The sequence below is a fragment of the Scylla paramamosain genome, chromosome 25, assembly GCF_035594125.1.
Source record: "Scylla paramamosain isolate STU-SP2022 chromosome 25, ASM3559412v1, whole genome shotgun sequence".
In the NCBI taxonomy this organism is placed as follows: domain Eukaryota; kingdom Metazoa; phylum Arthropoda; class Malacostraca; order Decapoda; family Portunidae; genus Scylla; species Scylla paramamosain.
In genome coordinates, this window is record NC_087175.1 from 18,827,450 (window position 1) to 18,850,264 (window position 22,815).

The following is a 22,815-nucleotide window of genomic DNA, read 5'->3' on the forward strand; positions in this document are numbered from 1 at the left end:
AGGCTGAGTGATATGTTTGTCATTTATATGTTAGAATGATACAGGTGTTATTTGTGTATGCATATTAATGAATTAACATCTCCTTTTTCCTGTATTGTCTTCTGTGATCATAGTCTTTTTATTTATTTATTTTTTTTTTTTTTCTAATTCAGTTCAAGACTTATATTCATTTCCAAGATGATGAGTGAGATGTTTATCATTTATACGTTAAAATGATGTAAGTTTTATTTGTGTATGCATATTAATGAATTAACACCTTATTTTCCTTCTATTGTCTTCTATAATCATAACATCTTTAATTTAATTTAGGACAGTGGGTGGGATTTTACCATTTATAAGTTAAACCGATACTGATTTTGCATTCATATGCATATTAATAAATTAATATCTTATTTTCCATCTACTATGTTTTTTTGTAATCATAATCTTATTGTTTTAATTCAATTCAAGAAACTGAGTGAGATGCTTACCATTTATTCTTCAAAGCGATATAGAAAAAGAAATGTATCTAGAATATTGCATGAGTGCGTATCCAAACATCTCAGGATGACATTTACATTTCCCAGTTATCTCTCACTCTTCAAAAACTATCAGTTTAATTCATTTCGAGAAAGCAAGTGATTCGTTTATCAAAAGAACACAAGGAAAGAAACATATCCAGAACAACAACAACTCACAATTCCCTTTCACTCTTCAAATAATTACTCATTTAATTCAGTTCAAGGATGGGACTGACATGCTTACTATTTATGGATGAAAATGATATAGGAAAGGAAGTGCATCTCGAATATCACTTGTGTCCAAATCTTAACATCTCAAGGCGACTTTCACTGTTTACAATTCTCTCTCACGCTTCAAATAGCTGACATCACATTTTCAAATAGTTTCAGCGTCCTGTCTCGACTACTTTCAACGCGTTCAGGTGGAAGGTATAGTTTTCAAGGCTGCTCTCAAGACTCTAGTGACATTTTAGCAAGGATTTTATAGCAGCAATAGGAAACGAACGTCCATGAGAACCAGACTAATCATCACCGTGGCCCTTGATAATAATCCTTACAAAAGAACAAAGTATTTCATATTATATGCCTAAATGAGTACAATGTGTAACTGTTAAGGGCGCCTCTTGATCAGCTGGAGGAGCTGAAAGACGCATATGAGTTCAGAGCATGTACAAGTGTCCAAGGAACATCAATGACTTTTACACTGTTGGATGAAAATAGGTATGAAAACAGTGAACAGGAACTTACGTACAACACAAACTTAAATTCTGAAATCCTTAAGTGTACACTCACCAATCATGTTAGTGGCGAATTAATAGGGAGCTTTTGAAGAAGCTCAAATATGCTAGGTGTAAGGAAATAAGTAAGCATGTTTTATACAAGGACTGTCACGTGAAGGGCTAATGGCCCCTGCAGTTCTCTTGTTTCTTAAGTTCTTATCTGTAATTTTTATGTACATCTAGGTAAAGAGACACAGCGATAGTAAGATACAGATAAAAAGACAGGCAAAAAGACATTGTTAGATATTTAGGCAAATATGATTAGAGAATAAAGGTAAAAAAAAAGGCACAGACAAAGAATAACACACACACACACACACACACACACACAAAACAGTAATAATACCCATTCAGGCTAAAAATCACCCCTCACATTATCTAAAGCAAGTCAAATCGATTAGACGAACGTAACCTTATGAATGCAACAGTTTTTTCTGCACAAAAACTCTAGTATCCGCCGTTCACTGCCCTGGTTGGCGGAGGATCCCAAGCATCAGCCACAAGAGGTGACAGCCGCGAACCCGATGCCCTCCTCTTCCTTCTGCGGATTCAATGACCGCTTCCAACATTAACAAAACCCCTCACAACCTGCTCTCTAGCCTGCTAACACGGTTTTCTTTTCATTACATTCTTAGTGCGCTCTGCCTGGCGATCAAAGGGCAAAGCTTGTGATGCTAAGAAAGAGATGGCTTGGTACTGACAGCTGGTGAAGGTTTTGTTTATCTGATCTGATTTGAGGAGACGTAGCGACTGACTTTCATGTTTATTAAGTGTTACTGAAAGAGAAACACCTTGGTAATGACAGCGTGATTTGAGTTGAGAAGATGCAGTGGCTAATTCATGTTTGTTTAATTAATGTTACTGAGAGAAGAACACTTTACCACTAACACCTAGTATCGACTTTGTCCCTTTATTTTATTTGAGATGTAGCGACTAATGTTAACGTTTATTTAATGCTACTGAGAAAAAATGCTTTGGTACTGACAGCTAATATTAGTTTTGTCCTTTTTCTTTTCGATGTAGTGACAAATTTTTATGTTTATCCAATGTTACTATGGAAAAGAAATGCCGTGGTACTTACAGCTGGCGGCGAGTTAGTCTACCAATCGATTTCAGATCTACTGACTAATTTCCACGTTAATTTAATGTTACTTGAAGGGAAATCGTTTGGTATTGACAACTAGTGGCGGTTTTGTCTCTTTAATTTGATTTGAAGAGACTGATTTTGATATTTATTTAATAAGAACATAACAAAACATGAGAAAATAAGGGAAGCTGCAAGAAGCCATCAGGCCTACACGTGGCAGTCCCTGTATGAAATACAACTACCTATTTCCACCTACATCCTCATCCATAAATCTGTATAATCTTCTCTTAAAGCTCCCTAATGACTCAGCACTAGCAACCTGATTATTGAGTCTGTTCCATTCATCTGCCACTCTATTTAAGAACCAATTATTTCCTATTTCTTTCTTAAACCTATATTTTTCAGGCTTGAACCTGTTATTTCTGATTCTGTCCTGGCTACTGATCCTAAGAATTTTGCTTATGTCTCCCTTGTTATAACCTCTATACCACTTACACACTTCTAACAGGTCCCCTCTTAACCTACGTCTCTGTAAGAAATGCAAATTTAACAACTTCAATCTGGTTTCGAAAGAAATATCCCTCATCCCCTGTATCCTTTCAGTCATTCTCCTTTGTACTGATTCTAATAGACTTACGAGTATATCCTTCCTGTAATATGAGGACCAGAATTGCACAGCGCCTAATATAACTAATATCATTTTGGGATTTCTACTTTTAACACTCCTAATAATGAATCCTGATACCCTATTTGCCCCATTTCTGGCCTCTATGCATTATTTTCTAGACAGAGATCAGAGCTAACTATAACTCCTAAATCTTTTTCGTACCCAGAACTTACCAGGGCTTCGTTATTTATTGTGTATCTACTGTGTGGGTTTCCTCTACCTACGCTAAGTACTTTCCATTTGTTAATATGAAACTGCATTTGCCACTTAATTTATATAATGTTATTAATATCTAATGTTACCAAGAAAAAAACGCCTTGTTACCGACAGCTGGTGAAGGATTTGCCTCTTTGAATTCACTCGAGAAGATGTTTATTTAAGTTACTAAGAGATAAACGCCTTGGTACTGACAGAGAGTGGATGTTCTGTCTCTTTGATTTCATTCAAGATGTAGTGCTTAATTTTCATGCTTATTTAAAGTTACTGTGAGAGAAAGAAATGGCTTGGTTCTGAAAAACGGTATTGGCTTTGTCTCTTTAGTTTGATTAGAGAATATATAGCGACTAATATTCATCTTTATTTAACGTTACCTTAGATGAAAAGATTAAACTAATTGACATGTTTATTTAATGTTACTTGGCCTCTTATCATGATTACAATTACAGGTCAGCCAGCACAGGCATATTAAGTAATTGGTCATCAGAGCTGGACAAGAAAAAACTCCATTACAGGCGTGCATTTGAATCATGTAGCTTGTTTTATTACAGTGGTAAACAAGTTCCAGACAATGTACATATGATTGCAGAGACAAAAAGTACTTGCTCATCACATGAGAGAGAGAGAGAGAGAGAGAGAGAGAGAGAGAGAGAGAGAGAGAGAGAGACAGACAGACAGACAGACAGACAGACAGACAGACAGACAGACAAATAAACAAATTAACACACGAAGAGAGAGAGAGAGAGAGAGAGAGAGAGAGAGAGAGAGAGAGAGAGAGAGAGAGAGAGAGAGAGAGAGAGCTTCGATCACAGTTACAGTCTTATAAATAACATTAATGGGAGGCGGTGGCGAATGAAGTGATGAAGACAACATTCCTTTCTCCTTGCCCCTTGTCTCCTTCCCTTCCTCCCTCCTTCCCTCCCTCCCACCCTCCCACGCTCCGTCCAGTCCTCCCTCCCACGATCCCTCCCACGCTCCCCCCATCCCCGTCACCTCGCTCTCTCTCAACGTACTCCGAAACTGACAGAACTGAACTTTACCGAGGGTGGAAAGAGAAAAGCAGCGAGGATTCAATGGAAGACTTTGAGTGGTATGACTGATGTGACAGGGGAGGCGTTGGCGAGATTCGTTGGGTTAGTAATCAGGATAGGACATGAGATAACGATGCTAACAGAGGACTTTCAATGGCATAAGTGAAGCAGCAAGCAAAATGTAGAGAAGGTGGGGAGTCTGATGGAGGTCTATAAGAGGTATGAGTGATATTACAAGGAGGATATAAGCGAGAGTCTTAGGGTTTAGTAATAAGAATGTGACAAGAGACAATGGCATAAGTGATACAGCATAAGTGATACAGCAAGCAAAGTGTAAAGATGGGAATTCTAATGGAGGTCTTTAAGAGGTGTGAGTGATATTAGAGGGAGGATGTAAACGAGAGTCTTAGGGTTTAGTAATAAGAATGGGACAAGAGGCAATCTTCTGATGGAGGGATTTCTGTGCCATGACTGACATGGTAAAAATGATGTGGCTCTTAGGGAGAAAAATCAGAATAGGTTAAGGACTAATGGTTCTTAAGGAGTGGTATAAGAGTCATTATTAAGGAGATGTAAACGAGACTTTTAGGGTTAAAGATCAGAATAGGACAAGAAAAAAACATATGATGAAAGTCAATTGGAAGCTTTAAGAAATCAGACACTATGAAGGAGATTGGAAAATAATATGTGGTAGTTGACTATCCTCGTTTGGCTGAAGTAGACTAGGTAACCACGTTTGCTGTTAGTAGTCAATTGGAAGCTTTAAGAAATTAGACACTGTGAAGGGGATAGGAAAATAACGAGTGGTAAAAAAACATATATGAATAAAACAGAATAAGATTAAAACACACTAAGTAACCAGGTTATTAGTGCAGCCATTTGGAAGCTTTAAAAATTTAAACACATTTACGGAGGTGGATGACTGGTGAAAGTATTGAAAGTGCATATGTCTCATACTCGAACTGGGACTGCCACGTGTAAATCAACTGGCATCTTAAAACTTTCCTTATGTTCCTGCTAGCTCCTGTTACGTTCCCTTCACTCAATGCCGGGTAAACAAACACTGAGAGGCGGAATATGAGAACTTGCTTGAGAGGCGGCAAGGCGCAGACCAAACGCAAACCGACCCAATTTCACAACGACGGTCAGGAAAAAAACATTACAACTCAGAGGATCGAAGCTTGTATACTTCATCATTCCAAAGCAGTCAAACACCACTACCATCCACGATCCATACACAGACATCAACAGGGCAGCGTGAGCACCAAGGAACATTAAGAGTCCGTAGCTACCCTGATGCGCACCAGTCCACACACACACACACACACACACACACACACACACACACGCACACACACACACACACACAGGTCTCATGCAAACGCCACAATTCTCTTATGTTCTTATATTCTCACAACGGCAGTCAGTCATAATGGGTTCCAACAGATTAGGGTAGCCAAGACTTTACCTCATGTACCCTCACCTTTCCTCACCTGAATCTGTACAGGTGTGCGATCCTTGTAACAATAATTTAAGTCTTTGCGATAACATGTTTAGCCTATTATATGGTAAGCTTATTCCTTTGGCATTTCTATTTGACTCTGTTCAGCTATTCTATAAGCTCTAAATAGCTAGATAACATAGGTGTGATTTACTAATCTATCTATTCACTATAACACTGTGGCTACTGTATACGGCTCTGTCTGGCTAATTTATAAAGTTCTACATGCTCTGAATAGCTCTATATGGTCTGCCCCTGAAATTTGTTAATGTATTGTACGACACAAAAAAGTTTCCGTTTACTGATTCTTCTTTTGTTGACTTTGTAGTTGAAATAATCGAAACCTAAATATTTATATGAGCAGTCATTATTGGCATCATCCCTCCCGCCCCCCACCCGCCCCCCCACCCGTCCTCTCTCTCTCTCTCTCTCTCTCTCTCTCTCTCTCTCTCTCTCTCTCTCTCTCTCTCTCTCTCTCTCTCTCTCTCTCTCTCTCTCTCTCTCTCTCTCTCTTCCTTCGTCCCTCACACTGCCACCTACTCTTACTCTCACTCCAACCAGCGACTAATTACCTGACAACTTATCCAGCTTCTCCTCGTGACCAGCACCCCGAGTCACCTGCCCCAGCACAGCCAGTCCAGGGACGACACACACACACACACACACACACACACACACACGGCTCGGTGGAATAGGGTTTTGTGTTGCCTTTTCTTTGTTACAAGTGTTCATATCCTTCCGGGCGTGTCTCTTTTTAATTAACCTGCAAAGCACCAAGTCTACCTCTGAAAGTAGCTGAGACTCATCAGAGGTATGGTGAATTTTTTTCTATTTCCCCATTTTTTTTATTTAGTAATTAAAATAGAGTTAACTGCGCAAGAAAGTACTTGAGAAAAATGTAATAAGTGGCGGAGGAAAATAAGTGAGGAAAATTAAGTTTTTGGCGCAAGAAAATACATGAAAAATATTAAGTTACTGGCACAGGAAAGTAGTCGATGAAACAGAACTTCTTAACTTTCACTAATCTTCGGGCAGTCTTCCTAATGGGCAAACGTGAGGGAAAGTAAAGTATGTATTTACCACTACCTCGTCCAGCATCACCAACATCACCCATTAGTATCGTGCTTCATGTTTTTTTTGTTTTATTTATTTGCGTAACTTCCTTATGTGTATCCCTACTGTGTTTCCAAAGTTGTCCTACATTATTAACATCATTCATTATTATTTCCTATAATTCATATTTTCTTCCTTTATAATTGCGTTGTTTCCTTGTCTGAATTCTTCCTAGGGTTCCTGAGTTTGTTCACAGCTAAAGTCGAGGGAAAACATGAAGACTGAATGCCTGAATGCAAGAAATTCCGGATTGTTACATGAAGGAAATCTCGAAATTTTCAAGTAAATAGAAAATGATAATAAATAAGTAGATAATTAGCTACTACTACTACTCCTCCTCCTACTACTACTATTACTACTTCTACTACTTTTACTACTACTACGACTACTACTATTACTTCTACAAATATAATCTTTCAAACTTGATCAACAGTAACTGTAGACCACTGCCATTGATTATTTTTTTTATAAACAGGTGGGAATTGCAATTATTAAGAGGGAGAAGGAAGAGGAGAAAGAAGAATAGGAAGGGGGGGAAGAGAATGAAGAGAAGGAGGAGAAAGATGAGAAAGAAGGGGGAGAGGAAGAAGAGGTGGAGGAGATGGGGAAGAGAAAGAAGAACAAGAACAAGAACAAAAACACGAACAAGAAGAAATAGAACGAGAAAAGAGAAAGGAGGAGGATCAGAGACAGAAAAGGAAACTGGCCAAGACAAATAGGAAAAGATTGAAAAAGAGAGAGAGAGAGAGAGAGAGAGAGAGAGAGAGAGAGAGAGAGAGAGAGAGAGAGAGAGAGAGAGAGAGAGAGAGAGAGAGAGAGAGAGAGAGAGAGAGAGAGAGAGAATTAGGTCAGCTCATGATGCCATTCGAAAAGAAAAAAAAGAAAAAAAAGGAAAATTTTGTGCAAATATCAGTGGTGATTAATCAATTCTGTTATGGAGAAATAGAAACACACACACACACGCACATATCCTCTCACTCCACCTTTTTTTTCTTTTATGTTAGTAACCCCTGATGTTTAATTGCGACGAAAACGGTGCTTGAAGAAATCTTGCAGAAAAGGAAAAGCTTGAGGGCAGTTTGGGGGCAGTTTGTAAAGGTGAGATAGGAGGAACAGATACCAGGAGAACGTTGCCATCAAGACTGCAATTAAAAGCAAAAACTGAGCATGACAGGACACGTCACGCACTCACCTGATAAGAAACAACTGGATAAATGAGAAGGTAAAAGCACGTAGTAGTGATGGTGGTAGTAGTAGTAGTAGTAGTAGTAGCGGTGGTGGTGGTAGTGGTGGTGGTATTAGTGGCGGTAACATTAGCAATTGTTTTTTGTTTTTTTGTTATCATGATCATTATTTCTTATAAAAAAAATAATCTACTTCTTTCTACTTTCCGTACCAATGAGATTACAAAAAAAGAAAATACACTAGTTTATCATATACGAAACACACACACACACACACACACACACACACACATGAAAAGTGAAAGTGCTTAACCGGAAAACGAAGAAGAAAACGTGCTGCGCCGAATGCGTTAGGGAGGACTCACTAATTTTACTGCTCCGATTTTTTTAAATGAAACATTGTTAAATCATAAATCTTCGCTCACCTCAACTCGTTTTGTTCACCACCATCAATACCTGTGTGAGCAACAAACACCTGTTCTCATTATTTCTTATAAATTGTTTGCAGGTTTTTTGTAAAGTGACGGCATTTTCTCCTCTCCTCCTGGTCTAATTGCATTAAACATCAGTTATTTACGAGTTTACTTGAGTTTATTGGCTTTTCTCGACTTATTTATTGTTTTAGTCAAAAATTGAAGGATAAGTGTCTTAAAACCTCCTTCTTGAAGGAATTCAAGTCATAGGAAGGTGGAAATACAGAAGCAAGCAAGGAATTTCAGAGTTTACCAGAGAAAGGAATCAATGATTGAGAATACTGGTTAACTCTTGCATTAGACATGTGGACAGAATAGTGGTGAGAGAAAGAAGAAAGTCTTGTGCAGCGAGACTGGGGAAGGAGGCATGCAGTTGGCAAGATAAGAAGAGCAGTTAACATGAAAATAGCGGTAGAAGATAGCTAGAGATGCAACATTGCGGCGATGAGAAAGAGGCTGAAGACAGTCAGTTAGAGGAGAGGAGTTGATGAGATGAAAAACTTTTGATTCCACCCTGTCTAAAAGAGCAGTATGAGGGGAATCCCCCCATATATGTGAAGCATACTCCATACATGGATGGATAAGGACATTTTACAGAGTTATCAGCTGAAGGGTGACAAAAGCTGGCGAAGACTTCTCAGAACACCTAACTTCATAGAAGCTATTTTAGCTAGAGATGAGATGTGAAGTTTCCAGTTTAGATTATAAGAAAAGAATGTTCAGTGTAGAAGAGGTTGACAGTTGAGTGTCTAGAAGGTTGTGTCGAGCTGATAGATGGAGAAATTGAGTTTTAGAGGCATTGAACAACACCAAGTTTGCTCTGCCCCAATCAGAAATTTTAGAGAGATCAGAAGTCAGGCGTTCTGTGGTTTCCCTGTGTGAACTGTTTACTCCATGAAGGGCTGAACGTTTACTAAAAGACGTAGAAAAGTGCAGGGTGGTATCATCAGCATAGGAGTGGATAGGACGAGAAGTTTGGTTTAGAAGAAGAGTGGGTGATAGGAACACCACTGTTAATAGATTTAGGAAAAGAACAGTGACCGTCTACCACAGCAGCAATAGAATGGTCAGAGAGGAAACTTGAGATGAAGTTACAGAGAGAAGGATAGAAGCCGTAGGATGGTAGTTTGAAAATCAAAGCTTTGTGTCAAAGCTGGTGGTGAACATTGAAGTCTCCAAGAATGGAGATCTCCACAAAAGGGAAGAGTCAGAATGTGCTCCACTTTGAAAGTTAAGCAGTCAAAGAATTTCGTATAGTCAGAGGAGTTAGGAGAGAGGTATACAGCACAGATAAATTTAGTTTGAGAGTGACTCTGTAGTCGTCGCCAGATGATGGAAAACTCGGAAGATTCGAAAGCGTGGGCACGAGAGCAGGTTAAGTCGTGGCGCACATAAACGCAACATCCAACTTTGGATTCAAAACGAGGATGGAGAAAGTAGAAGGGAACAGAAAATGGGCTACTGTTAGTTGCCTCAGACACTTGTGGTTCAGTGAAGAAAAGATGAGGCTTAGTAGAGGAGAGGTGGTGTTCTACAGATTGAAAATTATCTAAAACTGCGAATGTTGCAGAAGTTAATGAAGAAAAAGTTGAGGGGGATGTCAAGACACTTAGGGTCGATACCAGAGGAGCAGTCCCAGATGGGACTCGTAGTCCCAGATAGGGACTCCTAGGTTGGTGTAGGAGTTGACATGATGATTTTGAATTTTCAGTGAAGGGTGTGTGTGTAATTAGGTGCTTGTAGTTTTGTATAAAGGAACAGAGTTGTCTTTAGCTTTAGAGGGCAGGCTATGGCTGCCCCCTTGTGTTGTGAAACACAAAGGAAAACGTTCAGTGAGGTCACAACTGGGTTTAATGATAAGTTCACAGCACCCACTGATCCAGTATTTAGACCTCACTGGGAGTAATCATCGTCTCGGCAGGTGCGTACTGCCTCCCCCCTACTAATACGGTGTTATGCTAAAAAGATAAGTAAATGGTGCTTTGGACTTAAATATTTAAGGTAAAAAATCTGAAGCCTTGTCCTAAGGCACCCCTTCAAACCGTGTACCCTTTTCTGCACATGGACAATACCCATAACACCGTTGCTATGGTAACGTGTCTCGAAACTATACTAAGAGTCGCACCATAACGCACGCAACAACCTGCCACCCTTCACCTCCTGCCTTACAATTGTGCCATCCGAGGCTCCAGATCACGATACAAGTGTGTCTGCAGCCAGCACATTCACCCAATCTGAAGTGGAACAACAGCAGCTACCAACTTGGGAATTTCTAAACAAAAACTTCCACAAAGCTGATCTCTAAAAGTGATGTCTTGAATTGGGACTAGCCAAAATGTGGATAAACAAAGACCAGCTTATAGAGATAATCCTCAAACATACACCACCAACCGACCCAAATGCAGTCGCAGTACCATCTGTATCCATTCACCTGTGAATCAGACACGCACCTCTGATATCATAATGACGTCCTCTACACCCTCTGACGTCACTCCTCTTGATATTCCAAAGTCACTCTCCGTGCAAAATACACAAGCACTATTCTGCAACAACACACCGCTGCCAGCAGCACCAGCCTCACAACCTAGTGGCACGGAAGACGTAGAGCAAGATCATCATTTGAACTCAGCCAGACATCACAAGCAGAGGACGCTCGGCAGCTTCCCGCAGACGACACACAACCGCCCTGCCCACCCCTCAGCTCTCATGACAATATTCGTCCATATCTCAGTGAGCTGAGTGGTCACATGTCTGGTGTGGGGTTCCACTCATACCGCTCTTCTAGACAGGGTGGAACCAAAAGCTTTTCGTTTCATCAACTCCTCTCCTCTAACTAACTGTCTTCAGCCTCTCTCTCATCGCCGCCGTGTTGCATCTCTAGCTGTCTTCTACCGCTATTTAAATGTTAACTGCTCTTCTGATCTTGCTAACTGCATGCCTCCTACATAAAAAAAATAAATAAATAAATGAACGTTGACTATGTTCCCCAACTGTCTGTTTATCGTGTGTGTGTGCTTCTGTCGATCGACCTTGAAAATGTGAGCGCGTGAGTTCCGGTGTTCCCCCTCGGCACAACAACAACGCCGCTAAGAACACACCACAATGGTGAGCGCAAGTCATGGAATAATGCGGAATGCCTTCTCATCGCTTGCGTAGGAAAAACACATATTCTTTTAGCAACAATATAAAGAAAGTCCAAGAAGTTCTTGTCATCAGTGGTTCCTGGGCCATGAAACATTGGTCTCTCCTCTTCTCGATTGATGAGTAAGAACTCAACGATTTTTGTCTGGCCTACATTGCATCTTCCTTGCTCCCTGCTGTTATGCTGCTCGGTTCTAATCCCTGTGTCTGAATGTCAATTACTGCATCTTATACTGGGACCTCTGCTGCCTGTTTCAGGATATTAATATTCCTAAGACCAAATGATGATATTTGCCAGTGAACCTGTCTTCTGCTCACAGTGAAAGTAAAGAAGCGACCTGGGTGAAAGTCTCTCATCCTCCGTTTTTAGGTCAGTGTAGGCTCAAACCTGTTTACCACTTGTTGCTGTGCTCACATTCCGGCTGCTGCCTCTGTATATATATATATGGAAAGCACTGCAGCCTTTAGCAGATAATACTAACATGTCGTACAAGGTGCTTGTGTACAACTGCTCTGTCTTTGCCACAGCTCTGAGTGACGCACAAGAAATGCATCATTCCTTTTTTTCTAGATCCTGATGGTGGCTGCCGTGGCGGCGCTCGCCCTGGCTGAAGATGTCTCACACGAGCGGCACTCTTCCCGTCGTCACCACCACTCTGGCTCCTCTTCCCGCGAGTCTGATTACCACTTCGGTTCCTCCTACCACGACCCATATCGCCACTCGAGTTCTTCCTATCATGATTCGGAATACAAGGTAAAAAATCTAAGACGATCCCTGATACCTTGCCTACAACACCACTACCACCACCACCACCATCTCTAACACCATCTTCCAGTAATACTTCATCGCCATATCTTTCCCCACAACCTCTGTTTGTAGCCATCATTTACTCACTGATCTATTCCTTTCTCTTTTGATCAGAAACCGGACTACAACTTCCACTACAGGGTAAAGGACAAATACTACAACGACTTCGGCCACTGGGAGGAGCGCAAAGGATACCTCACTAACGGATCGTACGATGTGGTGCTGCCAGACTATCGCAGACAAGAGGTAAATTACACCGTCGACGGCAAGAAAGGCTACGTAGCCACGGTCAACTACACCCCCGTGAAGAAAGACGAGTATCACAAGGGCGGCCACAACCATGGCTCCTACGAAGATGACCCATACAAGCCTGGACCATACGAAGATGATCCATACAAGCCTGGCTACGAAGATGATCCATACAAGCCTGACTACGAAGTTGACCCATACAAGCCAAGATCATACGAAGATGACCCATACAAGCCAAGATCATATGAAGATGACCCACAAAATTATGGCTCCAATAAATATGACCCTTACAAACCCAGACAATACGAAGTTGACCCATACAAGTCTTTCGAAGATGAGCCATACAGACGAGGCTCCTACGAGGATGACCCACACAAACATGGCTCCACTCTATATGACCCATACAAGCCTAGACCACACCCATACAAGGGAGGCTCCTACGAAGATGACCCATACAAGCGAGGCACCTACGAAGATGACCCATACAAGCGAGGCTCCTACGAAGATGACCCATACAAGCGAGGCTCCTACGAAGATGACCCATACAAGCGAGACTCCTACGAAGATGACCCATACAAGCGAGGCTCCTACGAAGATGACCCATACAAGCGAGGCACCTACGAAGATGACCCATACAAGCGAGGCTCCTACGAAGATGACCCATACAAGCGAGGCTCCTACGAAGATGACCCATACAAGCGAGGCACCTACGAAGATGACCCATACAAGCGAGACTCCTACGAAGATGACCCATACAAGCGAGACTCCTACGAAGATGACTCACACAAGCCTGATCCAAACGAACATAAATCAAGGTACAGACCAGACTCCCATGAATATGAGCCAATCTTTTACAGCTCAAGGCCTAACTACAACCAATACTCCAATGAATATGAATCTGTGTACAAGTCGAGACCATACAAGCCTGACCCTTATGAATATGAACCACTGTACAAGCCCTATAGCCGCGGCACAAACTCCTCTGAAGACAACCCGTTTTACATTCCCATTTATGAAAGCTGAACACGTCCTCCATTTCATTATGTAGAAGGAAAGGGATTAAGGGGAGGGAAGATACCTTTTAAATCTCTTTTCATTGTATTTTTTTAATAAATGTTATAAAAAATTTGGCAATGTCTTTTTGTCTTGACATTTGAGTTTAGTTTGAAAAAAAACAAACAAACAAAGGGATAAATACTGGAGGGAAAAAAAAGATCAAGAAATATATATATATATATATATATATATATATATATATATATATATATATATATATATATATATATATATATATATATATATATATATATATATATATATATATATATATATATTTTTATGAATTACACTTTGTACATAAAACTGTCCTGAGTTACTGTGAATCACGAAATGGGGAGCAGTAAATAGCGTGTCTTTGGTGATTAAAGCAAAGCAACTGTATCACTAAAACATGAGATTATACAAAAGAATAATACACATTTTATAGCATTAAAAAAAAAAAAATTTAACATTCAACATTTTTATATGAGGCAGTGTTGAAAACATAAAAAACAAACTGAGTTCTCCTTTGTTGCGTTTTTGTTTTAAAGTAATTCTGTGAAAGATGCTCCATGAAAAAATTGGATGAGAAAGTAATGCAAGAAAGATTTACAAGATTGCACGCAGAGGAAAAAAGTGGTAAGTGACAATAATAATTTTCAAACACTTTGGATCAGTTCATATATTTTCGATTTTATGATTCCTACATACTTTTTTTCATTACCTTGTACTATGTATTCATGACTATGAATAGTACCTACAGATATATAATAGACGGGACAGAAAGACATGTTTCGTTATCTTCTTAGCTTCATATTTTATGTACACAGTTATGATTCGTGCGTTCATGATTCAAAGACGGTGCAGCTCTTCATCGTAATTATGTGATTACTTTCTACAGTCACGTAAAGGAAAAGTCTGATATGCCTTTCATAAACGCTGATTCGTTTTCTTTGGTTCCATTATCGGTATTACGTTCTTTTTTCACGGTTATGATTCGTGTATACATAATTCCTCGATACTGCAGTACTATCGTGTGACGTTTGATAAAATTAGAGAGAGAGAGAGAAAGAGAGAGAGAGAGAGAGAGAGAGAGAGAGAGAGAGAGAGAGAGAGAGAGAGAGAGAGAGAGAGAGAGAGAGAGAGAGAGAGAGAGAGAGAGAGAAATTTACAATATTTTATGTAATTTTTAATTTGTTTCTTTGGTTACAGTATCGGTATTACACCTTAAACTCACTATTTATCATTCATAATTTACAATTCTAAGAAGGATTTTAAATGTCTAATACTGATGAGGAGACTGTTAGTAGTTCCTACAGATCTATGTAATGATATATGTGTTTCTCTAAATATTACCACTCTGAATTTTGGTTATAACATTATTTTTTTCATTAACTTTCATAACCCGCATTTCAACCACCCATATCCTGCCTACAGGCAGAATATGATTGAGGAATTGACGATCTATTTATCGTCCCAACAACTATTATAAAGAAAAAAATAAGAAAAAGAAAAAGTAAAAATTAAGAAAATGAAAAAATGAAATTGCATAATTTTCTTTCATTATTTTTTTTTTTTTTTTTAGTTACACCATTATCCTTGTGCATTGCTTCTGTCAATTCTTATACGATTTTTGTTCATATATGAATAATTTGTATGTATATAGATTTGAAACTGGTTGCTATAGTTCTGTGAGCGTTTCTCTTTAGTAGAAATTGATCGATTCATTAAATTTAGTGCCTTTCTGTGGAATGAAATGAAAGTAAGAGTGAACAATTTCAATATCTGTAGAAAGTTTATATTGAAAAAAACGGTAAAAAGATGCATAAAGATATTTTTTATCCCTACGTGTGACACAGTGCCGGAGGGCACCAAATAAATAAATAAATAAATAAAAAATACCAGACACGTCCGCAGAGCTACAGGTCAAATAAAAAGGAAATTAGAAAAAATCAAATAAGTTAGCTAATTGAGGAATGACGACTATTAACAAACTTCAACACACCTCCTTCGCCCCTTCCTGCAGGACTCGAAATTACCAAGCATATCATGACTACTTGAATGTCACAGACAAAAAAAAAAAAAAAAAAAAAAAAAAAAAAATTCATCACGGATAACTTGGAGCACAAGGCATGCCAATACCAGCCGCCGGTAAGGAGTAAAGAATGTTAAGACAACTGAAAGTGATCGTTCTTAGAGTAGATTTAAAATACAATATGAGGAATCTAAGCTGTTTAAAATTTCTCTGTCTGTGCCTGGCTATTAAATATTATCTATCTTATTTATTTATATATTTTATATAAAAAAAGGGGCACTGGCCTATGGTAGTAAAAAAAACAATCTCATTAAAAAGGGCCCACTGAGCTGCCAGTCACTAAAGGGATTTCAAAAAGATCATCAAAATTAGACGAAAAGTGTCCTGAAACTTCCCTATTGAGAAACTTCAATTAATGGAGCAGAGAAAATACAGAAGCATGCAGGAAGTTCTAGAATTTACTAGAAAAAGGGATGAATAATTAAGAATACTGGTTAATTCTTGCATTAAAAAGTCGAAAAAATTGGGTGAAAAAAAAAATTCCTTGTTAAGTAAGAGCGCAAGAGAAGGGGAGACATGTAGTTGGCAGGATCAGAAGAGCAGTGAGCGTCAAGATAGCTGTAGAAGATAGCAAGAGATGCAACAGTACGGCGATGAGAGAAAGTCTGGAGACAGTCAGTTAGAGGAGAGGAGTTAAAAAGACAAAATGCTTTTAATTCCATCCTTTGCAGAAAAGCAGCGTGAGTTACACCATCATAATACGTGTTAAACGTATTCTATACATGGACGGATAAGGCCCCTGTACAGAGTCAGCAGGAGGGATTAAAAAAAAAAAAAAGAGCTAGCTCAGGCAATTCTGAGCGCTTAACATCATAAAAGAGGTTTTAGCTAGAGATGAAATGTGAATTTTCCAATTTAATTTATCATTAAAGGACAGATAAAGAATGCTCAGCATAGAATATCGGAAAAGTTGGGTATCATTGAAGAAAAGGAAATAGTTATCTGGAAGGCTGTGTCGAATTAACAGATGGAGAAAATGAGTTTCCTGTGACCCAGTCAAATATTTTAAAGAGTTCAGAAGTCAGGTGTTCTGTGGCTTTCTTCGTAAGTTGCCTAATTCCTGAGAGATTGGACGTTTATGAAAATACGTGCAAAAAAGCAGAATGGCATCATTAATATGACTGGATAGGACGAGAAATTTGGCTTGGAAGATCATTGATGAATTACAGGAAGAGCGGATAACAGGACAGATCCTTGACGAACACCATTGTTAATACAACTAGGGAGAAGACAGTGAACGTCTACCACAGCACCAACAGAATGATGAGAAAGGAAACTTGAAGTGCATATTCAGAGAGAAGACTATAAGCAGTAGCAAGTAGTTTGCAAATCAAAGGTTTGTGTGACAGACTCTATCAAATGCTTTCCATACGTCTGAGGCAATAGCAGAAATTTCATTAAATTTCCTAAAAGAGAATGATCGTGAATCAATAACGGAAACCAGAAGATCACTATTTCAGCGGCCTCAGCCGATCTCATACTGGAAATCAGAGATAAGGATAAGAATTAACAGATGTTTAAGAATCTTCCTGTTGAGGATCGAAACTGCGCCTATCATGACTTTTTTGAGTCACAAAGCCGCGCCTGCCAACACCAGCCACCGTTGGAGAACAACCAGCGTCTTCTTGGCCTTGGGAAGAGAATGTGGCATCTACAGTATCTTTTTCATCCCACATTACCTAATGCGGTTAACAGATTAATGTTACAACCGGTGTCACAAAAAGTGGACAGTTCTCATCTCACTTTCTGAGACAGCCTACGCGCCATGCGCCGCCACGGTATATAAGAGGCAAGCAACCATTTCCTTCACCAGTCATTCTCCGCACATACTCACAACAACATGTCTTACAAAGTATTTGCTTCTGCTCTTCTTACCAAATCTGCCAGTACATACATGCAGCACATCATTACCAATTCAAGGATACCAGATGATATCCTAATACTGACATGTTCCTTCTTTCTAGATCCTGCTGGTGGCATCCTTGGCCGCCATTGCCTTTGCTGAAAAGGTTTCACAGGAGCACGATCCTGATCCCTACGACAATGACCGCTACGATTCAGATCCCTACGACGATAGAGGTCACCACGGAGGTTCCTCCTACGACGATTCGTATAACAAGGTAACCTCTCCCAACAACCACACTGTTGCCTCCTCTTCACCATCATATCTTCCTCCACAGCCTTCGTCTGCTGCAGTCTCTCACTCACCTCTCTCTCCTTCTCTTTCTTCATCAGAAACCGGACTACAACTTCCACTACAGGGTGAAGGACAAGTACTACAACGACTTCGGCCACTGGGAGGAGCGCAAAGGGTACGTCACCAAGGGATCGTACGATGTGGTGCTGCCAGACTATCGCAGACAAGAGGTGCATTACATCGTCGACGGCAAGAAAGGCTACGTAGCCACGGTCACCTACACCCCCGTGAAGAAAGACGAGTATCACAAGGGCGGCCACAACCATGGCTCCTACGAAGATGACTCAAACAAGTCTGGTTCGTCCGAACATGGGCAATACAGGCCAAGACCATCATACAAGCCAGACTCACAGGAATATGGCCCATACACACCAAGACCATATTACTAACGTGCCGCCGCAAGCGACAACCTGCCAGTAGCGCCACCACTTATCTTCCCTACGCTTATAATGTTAAATGTCCATGTAGCAACCAGGCTTCATGATTTATAATAAAACAATTTTCAATACACTTTATGCTAATTCTGCTACTCTAGTTGAACAAATCCTTCCTTGGCCGCCCTAAGGTATTCCAGCGTGACTTCCTTGCTGTGCTGTACACACCTGCACCACCAGTGTTCCCATCTATGGCGATCACCATCACTTTCTCCCCTATTTCATATCTTCCTTACTTAACCCTTGTAATAATGTTACTTGGGAAAAAAAAAACACCTCTAGCCGTTTATTTTTTTCTGTCTCTCCCTCTTTCACGAACCTCACTGACTGATATGTAGCATCGGAGCCACGGCATCACATTGCAATGTTCCTGTAAACACTTTCTGGACAATGACAGTCAGTGCTGGTCATGACACACAAGAGATCTGTCTGCTGCAAGTTTAGGATGAATGCTCGGACTTGTATGGAGCGGGGTGAGTAAAAGTCTTTGGGATTTTTTATTTATACATAAAAAGACACATTGTACAGGTATATGTACAGATAACAGAGAATGCTCTCGACGCCGTATCTGCGGTAAATCTCCTTTCAAATACAATCCAACTCGTCATTTTACTCTGTAAGGAAACTGCGTACCTGGGTGTTTAGCCAATACTTCTGATTACGTTGACGTTATGTCTTCTCTCTTAAGGAATCGACATATCCTGCATTTTGCTTAACACATTCATCTCTGCAGACACAACTTGTTTTGACTGCCACATTCAGCTACACAACCTTTCTGTAGCTCCTTTACAATGCATACTTTGATAGAATATAAAAAAGTATACGAACAGAAACGCACCAGTGCCTAACACACGGCTATACAAAGTCTGGACAACTCGCACACTCTTCCAAACGCTGTCATAAATACGCAGGTTCCTTCAGTAGTAAGGATAAGGCAAGAAAGCTTCACATAAGCAAGCCGCACGCAATACTGCACACATCACCGCCACCTGACCTGCACGTGACACTTACGTAAAAGCATAACACAGATGTCGCTCGTAGCTGTGAAGCCACACCAGTAGTGAAGTTTTTAGTAAAAGTAAAAGATAGTAAGATCATTAATATAATGAGATCACAATAATATTAATTTAAAATACAAGTTAAGAAATCTACACTATTAAAAAATTTGCACTGCTGTCTCACTCTCCCAATCATATATGGATTATTTCTTTCAGGTAAATAAAAGTGAACATCACGAATGAAACAATTACGTTCACGTAAAGAACGTTTGTACAAGTGTGGCAAAAAACGTCCTATTACAAGAATTGTGGCTGCAGTGAGTCCCGCTGTCCCGCCTCCCACCCTCATGGCTTATACCGTCCCCCACCCTGATGGCCGTGCCGCTGTCTTCCCCCCCCCCATGATAGACGTGCTGCTGTCCCGCGCACCACACTGATGACTCCACCGCTGTCCCGCCCCCTACCTTGATGGTCGTGCTGCTCTCCCGCCCTCCACCTCTAATAGTCGTGCCGCTGTCCCTCCCCAACCCTGATAATCGTGTCGCTCTCCTACTCCGCACACCAATGGCCGTGGCGCTGTACCGCTTCCACCCTGATAGTCATGCCGCTGTCCCACCCCTACCCTGCTGGTCGTGCCGTTGTTCTGTCCCCCACCTTGAATTTCGTGCCGTTTCCTGCCCTCATCCTGATCATCGTGCCGCCGTCCCGTCCACCACCCTGCTGTTATTCCGAACACAAACCTGGGTATCCCGCCCATTCACATATGGCAAAGCACAAGTTTTTTTTTTTTTTTTTCGCTGCTCAAGACACCCAAACAATAATGCTGGGGGTGCAGCTGCTTCACGCTCCTCACAAATACGTGCACCACAACCTCTGCAGCGAGAAGACACCATCAAAAGATACTGCCCGGCATGGATGACTCGAGGCAGCCACCGTTGGAGAACAACAAGAGTCTTCATGAAAGTTGATGAATAAGGAGACTTCTGTCAGCATCTTTTGACTTTAACATTACCTGCTGCACGTTAACAGGTTAATGTTACAACCGGTGTCACAAAAAGTGGACAGTTCTCATCTCACTTTCTGAGACAGCCTACGCGCCATGCGCCGCCACGGTATATAAGAGGCAAGCAACCATCTCCTTCACCAGTCATTCTCCGCACATACTCACAACAACATGTCTTACAAAGTATTTGCTTCTGCTCTTCTTACCAAATCTGCCAGTACATACATGCAGCACATCATTACCAATTCAAGGATACCAGATGATATCCTAATACTGACATGTTCCTTCTTTCTAGATCCTGCTCGTGGCATCCTTGGCCGCCGTTGCCTTTGCTGAAAAGGTTTCACACAACCACGATCATGATCCCTACGACAATGACCGCTACGATCCAGATCCCTACGACGATAGAGGTCACCACGGAGGTTCCTCCTACGACGATTCGTATAACAAGGTAACCTCTCCCAACAACCATACTGTTGCCTCCTCTTCACCGCCATATCTTCCTCCACAGCCTCCGTCTGTTATCGTCTCTCACTCGCCTCTATCTCCTCTCTCTTTATCAGAAACCGGACTACAACTTCCACTACAAAGTCAAGGACAAGTACTACAACGACTTCGGCCACTGGGAGGAGCGCAAAGGGTACCTCACCAATGGCTGGTACTATGTGGTGCTGCCAGACTATCGCAGACAGAATGTGCATTACACCGTCGATGGGAACAAAGGCTACGTAGCCACGGTCACCTACACCCACGAACCAAAACCTAAGTACAAGAATCACAAGGGCGGCCACAACCATGGCTCTTACGAAGATGACTCATACAAGCCTCGCTCATACGAAGATGACACATACAAGTCTGGTTCATCTGAACATGGGCCATACAGGCCAAAACCTACATACAAGCCAGACTCCCATGAACATGGTACATACACGCCGAGGCCTTATTACTAGCGTGCTGCCGCCCGCCACAACCTGCCAGTAGCGCCGCCACTCATCGCCGCGTCTCCTCTTCCCTATGCATATAATGTTTAATGTCCACGTAGCAACCTGTGTTCATGATTTATAATAAAACAGTTTTCAATACACTTTATACTAATTCCGCCACCCAAGTTGAACAAATCCATCCTTGGCCGCCTTCAGGTGTTTCTGCAGAGCTTCCTTCATCGCCGTGCTGTACACGCCTGCACCACCGATGTCCCCATCTATGGTGTTCACCACCACTTTCTTTCCTATCAATATCTTCCTTATTTAGTGGTAGTTCTGACATTAATTATGGAAAAAAAACTATCCTTTACTCTTACCATTTCATTTATTTTTGACGCTCTCTCTTTCTTGAATCTCAGTGACTGATATAAAGCATCCCAGCAAAAGGATCTCAGGACAACGTTCCTGTAAACACTTGTTGGACAGTGAGGGTCGCTGCTGGTGATGACACACAACACTCAGTTGGTGCTGCCTGCTACCTGGCCATACAGTGCCTGGACAACTCGCCCCATCCAACAAACACTGCATTAAATTCATGCCGCGCCCACTCCAAAAGTTTTATCAAAGACAAAAAAAAAGGACAAGGCGGCTCCACCTGAACCAGCAGTACACAAGACCACACATCACCGCCACCTGCACAGTACATGACACTGACAAACCATAACATTGATGTCACTCTAGGCACTGCAGCCGCACCAGTCCTGACATCTTTCCCAAAGTAAAGAATGTTAGACAACTGAAACACTGTGATCGTTCTTAGAGTAGATTTAAAATACAATACGAGGAATCGAAGCTATTTAAAATTTTTCCGTCTGTGTCTGGCCGTTAAACATTATATATATATATATATATATATATATATATATATATATATATATATATATATATATATATATATATATATATATATATATATATATATATATATATATATATATATATATATATATATATATATATATATATATATATATAATTTTTTTTTTTTAATGTAAGAGAGGCACTAACCTATGGTAGCAAAAAACAAACAAATATTTAGAAAGGCCCACTGAGCTGCCAGTCCCTGAAGGGAAGCCAAAAAGATCACCAAAAATTTGAGGAAAAGTGTCTTCAAACTTCCCTAAAGAAAGATTTCAAGCAATGGAGCGGAGGAAATACAGAAGCATGCAGGGAGTTCTAGAATTTACAAGAAAAGGAATGAATAATTAAGAATACTGGTTAATTCTTGCATTAGAAAAGTCGAAGCAATAGAGTGAAAAGAAAAAAACAGAAAGGCTTGTTAAGCGAGAGCGCGAGAGGAGGGAAGACATGCAGTTTG

General features: G+C 40.6%; 3 protein-coding genes across 3 annotated transcripts; all 3 read left to right on the forward strand.

Moving 5' to 3' along the window:
- The first annotated feature begins 12,145 nt into the window (after positions 1 to 12,145).
- On the forward strand, positions 12,146 to 13,879 carry LOC135113453 (adhesive plaque matrix protein-like). Its single transcript, XM_064028711.1, has 3 exons — positions 12,146 to 12,186; positions 12,264 to 12,446; positions 12,615 to 13,879. Exons 1-3 carry the CDS (start codon positions 12,175 to 12,177, stop codon positions 13,770 to 13,772), a joined length of 1,353 nt encoding a protein of 450 aa, XP_063884781.1. The 5' UTR covers positions 12,146 to 12,174; the 3' UTR covers positions 13,773 to 13,879.
- A 3,816-nt stretch (positions 13,880 to 17,695) lies between these two features.
- LOC135113455 (pro-resilin-like) lies at positions 17,696 to 18,589 on the forward strand. Its single transcript, XM_064028712.1, has 3 exons — positions 17,696 to 17,734; positions 17,847 to 18,002; positions 18,118 to 18,589. The coding sequence occupies exons 1-3, from the start codon at positions 17,723 to 17,725 to the stop codon at positions 18,466 to 18,468; spliced, it is 519 nt and encodes a 172-aa protein (XP_063884782.1). The 5' UTR covers positions 17,696 to 17,722; the 3' UTR covers positions 18,469 to 18,589.
- A 1,390-nt stretch (positions 18,590 to 19,979) lies between these two features.
- On the forward strand, positions 19,980 to 21,614 carry LOC135113385 (adhesive plaque matrix protein-like). Its single transcript, XM_064028642.1, has 3 exons — positions 19,980 to 20,120; positions 20,810 to 20,965; positions 21,078 to 21,614. The coding sequence occupies exons 1-3, from the start codon at positions 19,980 to 19,982 to the stop codon at positions 21,462 to 21,464; spliced, it is 684 nt and encodes a 227-aa protein (XP_063884712.1). The 3' UTR covers positions 21,465 to 21,614.
- Positions 21,615 to 22,815: the final 1,201 nt, after the last annotated feature.

What these genes read in the sequence shown, in the direction of transcription:
- LOC135113453 (XM_064028711.1), top strand. An exon ending in ATCATGATTCGGAATACAAG is followed by an intron (nt 12,447 to 12,614) that starts GTAAAAAATCTA and finishes TCTTTTGATCAG; the next exon opens with AAACCGGACTACAACTTCCA.
- LOC135113385 (XM_064028642.1), top strand. Translation starts at nt 19,980, where the DNA reads ATGGTCGTGCTGCTCTCCCGCCCTCCACCTCTAATAGTCGTGCCGCTG. An exon ending in ACCCTGATAGTCATGCCGCT is followed by an intron (nt 20,121 to 20,809) that starts GTCCCACCCCTA and finishes CCTTCTTTCTAG; the next exon opens with ATCCTGCTCGTGGCATCCTT. An exon ending in ACGACGATTCGTATAACAAG is followed by an intron (nt 20,966 to 21,077) that starts GTAACCTCTCCC and finishes TCTCTTTATCAG; the next exon opens with AAACCGGACTACAACTTCCA.
- LOC135113455 (XM_064028712.1), top strand. An exon ending in ACGACGATTCGTATAACAAG is followed by an intron (nt 18,003 to 18,117) that starts GTAACCTCTCCC and finishes TTTCTTCATCAG; the next exon opens with AAACCGGACTACAACTTCCA.